General features: G+C 44.1%; 2 protein-coding genes across 2 annotated transcripts; both read left to right on the top strand.

Moving 5' to 3' along the window:
- The first annotated feature begins 1361 nt into the window (after positions 1–1361).
- LOC148732574 (uncharacterized) lies at positions 1362–2016 on the top strand. Its single transcript, XM_088757869.1, has one exon. The coding sequence runs from the start codon at positions 1362–1364 to the stop codon at positions 1965–1967; it is 606 nt and encodes a 201-aa protein (XP_088613995.1). The 3' UTR covers positions 1968–2016.
- LOC148732575 (uncharacterized) lies at positions 2009–3877 on the top strand. Its single transcript, XM_088758549.1, has one exon. It carries the CDS (start codon positions 2388–2390, stop codon positions 3237–3239), a length of 852 nt encoding a protein of 283 aa, XP_088614675.1. The 5' UTR covers positions 2009–2387; the 3' UTR covers positions 3240–3877.
- The last annotated feature ends 3838 nt before the right edge of the window (positions 3878–7715 follow it).

Genomic DNA, 7715 nt, shown 5'->3' on the forward strand with positions numbered 1-7715 from the left:
CTGGAAATTCAAATAAAGAAACATTATCGTCGAAGAAAGTGTTTTTCGTCGATAGCCTTACACTCATCAAAACACTCGCTAAAGGTGGTAACGCTCTTCTCAATCCTGACAGACAACCATGTAAAAGCATTCTCCCTTCTGTGTATCAAGCTGTTTTTTTTAAAGATTTCAAAGCATACGATGCTTTCGAAGATGTACGTGTCCTCCACTGTGTCCTCTTTCAATCCCCGTTGCAGCTAACAAGCACTGACATTGTAAACAACTGCATGTGAGATCTGCCTCCTTCGCTTTCGTAGACATAGACTTTCTTGATGGACGCCACGAACGCATGTAAACTTTCAAGACAAGCTCTATTCACAGGGCGATAACGGGCTCCTCCTCAAAGAAAACATCATTCAGAAAATTGCAGAAAGCGGTCTGTGTTACGATGACTTAAAAGATCTTTACAACAACAGTGGGAAGGAAGCACTGGTCTCCATTCTTAGCAAATCGCCAACCACATCGCGCCGATCAGCTCCAAGAGAAACAAAACATCCCGACACTTTGCACAAAATAATCCAGCACTTTGAAGGCAAATAGAGCAGCAGCCATTTCCAGGCGCAATCCACCCAGAAGGTAAACCTCTCTTAGCAAAATAAAGCTCTTTAGAAGAGCGTGAAGGACGTTCGGCGAAGAAGACGTCCAAAACCTTGTGGCGTCCGTGGCAAGTGTCGTGACGCGACACAAATGTTGCGCATGCGCAATTGCCCATCTTGTCGAGTCGAAATTTTCGGAAAACTTTAGACCTACGTATTTCCGTTTCCGCTCGGTGAATTTTTTTTATTTTTTGCACGTTAACTTTGAACGGCTCTGTGCGTGTTTTACAAAAATTCGAAAAAATTCTGTCAGAGGGAAAAATGTTAACTATGAATTCTAAAAAAGGCCTCTTTTCCTTAAACTTTCTGATAGAATTTTTTTAAACTTAACAGTCATGTAGACCCACAGGCGGCCCAACCTCTCTTTGAGAGGAACACAATTTGCATATTTATAAGGATTTGTGTGGGATTTTCTAGAAGATATCCACAGAGATACTTATAACAATGCTGTGATGTCATAGGCCCTTCGGGCATGGGCAGTAGAATGAAAGGGTATCCCGGATGTCGTTGTTGTTGTATTACGCCTAGTAATGGCGGGCTTTTATGAGACGTATTAAAGAACCGTTGTGTTGCCATCGTTCTTGTACTCGTTTGGACTACGCTACATGGTTGTCAGGAGTGAAACACACATTATACTACCGCTCGTGGCCCAGCCGAACGCCAACTTGGTGAGTTTATTGAAGTTACTTCTCTGAATTATCTCAGCGATATTTCTGAACAAGTAATATGCCTGCCACGGGCGAAGAAAGTGGTGGTGCTTATTCAGGTACACCACCCTTGATGATAACTGTTCCGGTAGATATACCGCTTCCAGAAAGGATGGATTTCAGCGGTGAAAACCTTCCCGTCAAGTGGCAAAGATTCTGTCGAGCGTGGTCAAATTACGAAATCGCCGCTCAACTGAAAGACCCCGAAAACCCGGCCAGAAATAGGGAGCGACGGGCAGCCACGCTACTTACATGTATCGGTTCTGATGCATTAGACGTAATTGATGTCATGGAGTTCGAGAACGAAGACCAAAGAAAAGACCCAGAAGTGATCCTAGAAAAAATGAAAGACTACTGCATTGGGGAGTGCAATGAGACCTATGAAAGATATGTGTTCAACCGCCGGGACCAAGAGGCAAATGAATCAGTTGATGCGTATGTCACCGCATTACGAAAATTAGCGAAGACTTGCAACTATGGGTCACTGACAGACTCGCTTATTCGTGATAGAATGGTGGTTGGCATTAATGACAATTCCACTCGTAAGAAGCTCCTGCAGACAAGCAAGCTCACATTAGGACAATGCATAGACATCTGCAGATCTTCGCAGACATCAGCAAGGTAACTGAAAGAGATGAATCAAGAGGATGTCCGTTTAGTGAAGGACAATAAAAAAAAAACAGTGGACAAAAGGAACGCAAAGGTTCCAGAGAAGAGCCAAAACGAGCCACACAAACGCAAATGCAAGTTTTGTTCCAGATATCACCCTTTCACTAAGAAGAACTGCCCTGCATAGAGAACATCTTGCAAGAATTGTGGCAAGCTAAATCATTTTGCGGTATGTTGCCAAGAATCTAGGAAGAAAGTGCTGTCTGTGGACTACACATCCGAAGACGAGAAGTACGAATATGTGGCCGAGATAGAAGTGAACGAGCAGGTTAATGCACTAGCCTCTAATCGCTCCCCCAACAAAGTGTTTGCCACTCTACTGTTCAATGGAATCCAAGAAAAGTTTCAGTTAGACAGTGGATCAACAGTAAACATCATGACGGATGAGACCGTGTTAAAGCTCTGTGCCCAAGATGGCTTGAGTGACTTCGAAAAAACCCCTGTGACCCTGGTAATGTACAACCAGTCTGAGGTCAAACCCTTGGGCAAGAAACGATTCAAAGTCGTCAACCCCAAGAACAACAAGAAATACAACATCGAGTTTCATCTCGTTCATGGGAAGTGTAGGAAACGCGAAAGCAAAGTAGATTTGTCTGTTTCAATTTTAGATCATAGTGTAAGTAATGTTCGCAGCTTTAAATACCTCGGTATACATATATCTTCGGATTTCACATGGACAGATCATATTGAACACCTAACTGGGAAAATCAATCAGAGGCTTGGGCTTCTCAAGCGTATAAAGCATTTATTGCCTTTGAGGGCGCGTGTACTTTTCTATAAAGGTCTTGTTATGCCCCTTTTTGAATATGATGATCTAGTATGGGGCGATAAACATAATATTACCCTTATGTCTAGTTTGCAAGTTTTGCAAAATAAGGCCGCTAAAGTTATTTTAAATAGACCATTCTACTCATCCTCCACTGAGGCGTTAGCCGTTCTCAAGTGGCTGCCTCTAGAGAAAAGGCGATTTCAAAGAAGATTTGTACACGTATACAAATGCATCAATGGCCTAACTAATCACAATATGGACTTGATTAGACAAGACGTACTTCATAGGCATAATACACGTAACAAAGGCAATTTTAGATTACCGCGTGTCAAAAGAAATTGGGGGAAGCAAAGATCACAATATCACGCCGTTTCCGATTTTAACTCCCTCAGTCAGACTATCAAAGACTCAAAGAATGTCAATAGTTTTAGACGTAATGTTTTTAAGTTTTTAATATAGCTACTTACGTTTAATTTTTATTTATGGTTATTTTTAATATATTTTTGATTTTTAATTTTTTATGCATTTTTTGTATCCTTTTAATCTCTTTGCAATTTTATTGCTTTCTTGTTTCTACTATATATATCTAGTTTCGAGGTCCTTTTTGAAAACCATATCTGTTATGAAAAAGTTTCCTCAATAAAGATGATTACCAAGTGTAAATCCATTTTGGGCTCGAGGGCCAGCGAACACCTTCAGCTGCTAACAGTCAACCGCCAGAATATTTGTTCTGTGGAGCTAAGTGGGGTAGAGGAGAAAGATCCCAAGGTGGAAGACTACATTTCACAGTACACCAACGCATTCACTGGGGAAGGCAAACTAGAAGAGCTACTCCACCTGGAGATAGACAGAAACGTCCAGCCAGTCCAGCTACCTACACGGAAGGTCCCCATTGCCCTCAGAGAGCCTCTAAAGCACGAACTGGACAGATTGTCAAATATTGGAGTGATTCAGAAGGTCGATACACCCACGAGCTGGATTTCAGCAGTTGTTGTCACAACCAGGAAAAATGGCAAAGTTACACTATGTATTGACCCAAAACCGTTGAATGAAGCCTTACACAGAACTCATTACCCCTTACCTACAATAGATGATGTGTTGCCCCTGTTATCGAAGGCCCGTGTGTTCACGGTCCTAGATGCGAAAAATAGTTTCTAGCACATACAGTTGGATGAGTCCAGCAGTTTTGCTACTACCTTTGGAACACCCTGGGGACGCCATCGATGGCTTCGCTTGCCGTTTGGAGTCCAGAGGAGTTTCAGAGGAGGATTGATATTGCACTTGAAGGCCTACAAGGGCAGAGGGCTGTAGCAGACGACATCCTGGTGTTTGGAGCAGGGGACACTGACGAGGAAGCACTCAAAGATCACGACCACAACCTGCGAGAGGTGTTCATCCGCTGTAGGCAAAAGGGCATTAAGCTCAACCCAGAGAAGATACAGTTCAGAGAGAAGTGGGTCAGCTACATGGGCCACATCATATCATTGGAGGGCCTCCAGGCAGATCCAAACAAGCTGAAAGCTATCAATGAAATGCCGCCTCCTACTGACCAGGAAGGTGTCCAAAGACTACTAGGCATGATAAATTATGTGCAGAAGTTTACTCCCAACCTAGCAGATTTGGTCAAACCACTGAGAGAGCTTGTCAAGAAGGACAATAAATTTACCTGGGATAAAGAAGTTCATGGCCAGTGTCTAGATCAAGTGAAGCAGGCCTTAACCCAGGCACCAGTCCTCAAGTTCTTTGACCCCCAAAAGAAGACCGTACTCCAGTGCGACGCCTCTCTGAGTGGGCTTGGGGCGTGCTTGATGCAAGATGAACACCCCAGTGGCGTATGCCTCTAGGGCACTGACGCCTACGGAGACTAACTACGCTCAGATAGAAAAAGAACTATTAGCAATTGTCTTTGGAGTTGAGCGATTTGAGGGCTATGCGTATGGCAGAAAGGTTTTCATTGACACTGATCACAAACCTTTGGAATCTATCATGAAAAAAAGTCTATTGAGTGCACCAAAGCGATTGCAGAGGATGCTATTGCGTCTACAGAAATTTGACTTAGACGTTTCTTACAGGAAGGGTACAGAGATGCACATAGCTGACCCACTTGGCCAAGCTTACCTCCCCCTCTAGGTACACCAGACATAGAGGACACACAGGAAGTATGGAGCATTGCCGCCACAAGATCACCAACGGAAGTTGAGACGGAGTATGTAGACATGGCGGAGTCTGTACCCATTTGGAAACTAACCTTGCAGGAAATCAAAAGTGCCACTGAAGTTTATACAGAGCTCCAGACACTGACTCCTATTATCACGCAAGGCTGGCCAGAGAGAAGGACTGAAGTACCTCCCAGTTGCAGGTCTACTTCCCTTAAGAGATGAGTTGTCAATCCAAGACGGTATTGTCTTCAAGGGTGACCGCATTATAGTGCCATCTAGTCTCAGACAATGCATAATGGCTAAAGTACATGCTAGTCACCTGGGCGTTCATGGGTGCCTCAGGAGAGCCAAAGAAGCCTTCTACTGGCCAGGCATCTACAAGCAAATCACGGAATTAATCTCAAGGTGCAGAATTTGCAACAGCTACAAACCACAGCAGCAGAAAGAACCTCTGAAATGTCACGAAATACCTGCACGACCATGGCAGAGCATCTTAGCAGACCTATTCGAGTTCAAGGGTAACCAGTACTTGATTACCACCGACCGCTACTCTAATTTCTTCGAGTTGGATATACTAACGTCTACGACAGCCAGATCGGTCATCAACAAGCTGAAACCCCATCTGGCCAGATATGGTCTTCCAGACCGGCTCACCACAGACAACGGCCTACAGTTCGACTGTGCTGAGTTTCAGAAGTTTGCCATTGGGTACCAGTTTGAACATGTTAAAACGTCTCCACGGTATCCTCAATCCAACAGGAAGGCTGAGAACAGTGTCAAAACTACAAAAAATATCTTGAGAAAAGCTGCTGATGCAAGCCATGACCCCCACTTGTCTCTACTGGACTTCTGGAATACGCCATCAGAAGGAATGGAAAGCACCCCTGCACAGCGTCTCTTTGCGCGCAGAACCCGTACCTTGCTACCCACGGCTAGACACCTACTTCAGCCCAAAGTCATTCCCCATGTACACCGGAGTTTACAACGGAGGCAAAACAAGCAATCGTTCTTTTTCAACAGAGGTGCTAAAGATCTGCAGCCGCTAAGAGATGGAGACGTGGTGCGGGTCCGAACGTTACCAGGTCATTCAAGATGGTTTAAAGCACAAGTGACTTGTCAGAAGCTCCACATTCTTATCAGGTCCACACGGAAGATGGGAGAGTGTCTACCGCCGAAATCGTTCACATCTGTACAAAGTTCCTGAGAACTTTCAGGCAATGCCAGACGAAGACATAGTAGAATCGAAGGCCAATCCTCAAACTCTACCCTCCACCAAGAAACCTACTGAGGAGACACTCCAGGCACCCCATGAACCTTCAGCATTGCAGTTACCAGATGTGGCACAGCCAGATCTACGCCCAGCTTCGCCAGGTGTCCCTCCCCTGTTTCTACTAGAAGTGGCAGGATGGTTAGGAGACAAGCTTACCTCAAGGACTTTACCACCTAGGAATCCAGTACAGGCCTTTCCAAAAAGTTTTGGACAGGGAACACCGTTAGACTTGTTTTTCTTCTCTTTGTAGATCGCTTGACTTTCCAACTATTACTTACCCTACTGTCCCCTCGCTTTGCTTTATTTGTTTAAGAAGGGGGATGTAACGATGCTGTGATGTCATAGGCCCTTCGGGCATGCGCAGTAGAATGAAAGGTATCCCGGATGTCGTTGTTGTTGTATTACGCCTAGTAATGGCGGGCTTTTATGAGACGTATTAAAGAACCGTTGTGTTACCATCGTTCTTGTACTCGTTTAGACTACGCTACAATAGTTTAAAGTGAAAATATTTAAATGAAAATAGCTTACCTAGTTCCATACGTATGTTGTTTGCTCCTGGTGTCATTATTTTACCGATTTCACTTGATTTAAGCGGTTTTTATTAATCCTGGTTTTCTACTACGTAAAGAGAAGACAAGGTCGAACACTTCTTTCCGGACAGCCTGCCGAACGAAGTAAAAAATCCCAAGCTAAAATGTACCCACGGCCACAAGTCCACCGCAGAATTCAAGGGCAAAGGTTGATCTTTCATTTCAATTCTCTAGCCACACAATCTCATCCCGGCGATCGGCACCAGGCGGCTCTTCGTGTCCTCAGTGAAACGCTAAAACGATGGTAGATGTCCGCGTACATTTCAAACACGACATAAAGACCGTTGGAATCGGCTTGGTAACCTCGTCATGTTGGCAAACCAAGACTCGCGGGGGTAATAGACCTCAACTTGTCAACAAAACTTCTTGTACAACCCGGGGTCCCCTCAGGTCGAACCTACAATGTACCATTGGCTCAAGCACCCAGTCAAAACCGCGCAGCATCTTGTTTGCACGTGGGAAATTTTTACAAAACTCGGAGGAAACCCAGGAAAAAAATGTAGCCGGTCAACTTGTTATTTCTTTTCAATCATGTGAGTATTTCAATTGGTTTACGTTGGTTTTTTTTCTCATGTATGTTTGTATGTTTCTATGTGTGTATGGATAGATGGATGGATGTCTCCCGCTCTTGAAAACTTCAAGTTTTCCAATATATTCGCAAGTTGTAGTTTCTTCATTACAAGCAATCACGAGGTGATGTTGTATTTTGATTTAATACTTCAGGGTAAAGTTAAATGTGGACCAGAGTAAAATAGTGGACTTTGCGTTTAAAGGTCACAATTTATTGATTACTGGCCAGGCTGGCGTTGGTAAAAGCGAGGTCGTAAAAGCATTCATTGGAAAGGCAAAACGTGCGGGAGAGATCGGTGTGATATGTTCGAGCGGCATTGCTTGTCAAGTGTATGATCACGTCAAC

This window comes from Stylophora pistillata, chromosome 4, assembly GCF_964205215.1.
Source record: "Stylophora pistillata chromosome 4, jaStyPist1.2, whole genome shotgun sequence".
Taxonomy (NCBI): Eukaryota; Metazoa; Cnidaria; class Anthozoa; order Scleractinia; family Pocilloporidae; genus Stylophora; species Stylophora pistillata.

What these genes read in the sequence shown, in the direction of transcription:
- LOC148732574 (XM_088757869.1), top strand. Translation starts at nt 1,362, where the DNA reads ATGCCTGCCACGGGCGAAGAAAGTGGTGGTGCTTATTCAGGTACACCA.
- LOC148732575 (XM_088758549.1), top strand. Translation starts at nt 2,388, where the DNA reads ATGACGGATGAGACCGTGTTAAAGCTCTGTGCCCAAGATGGCTTGAGT.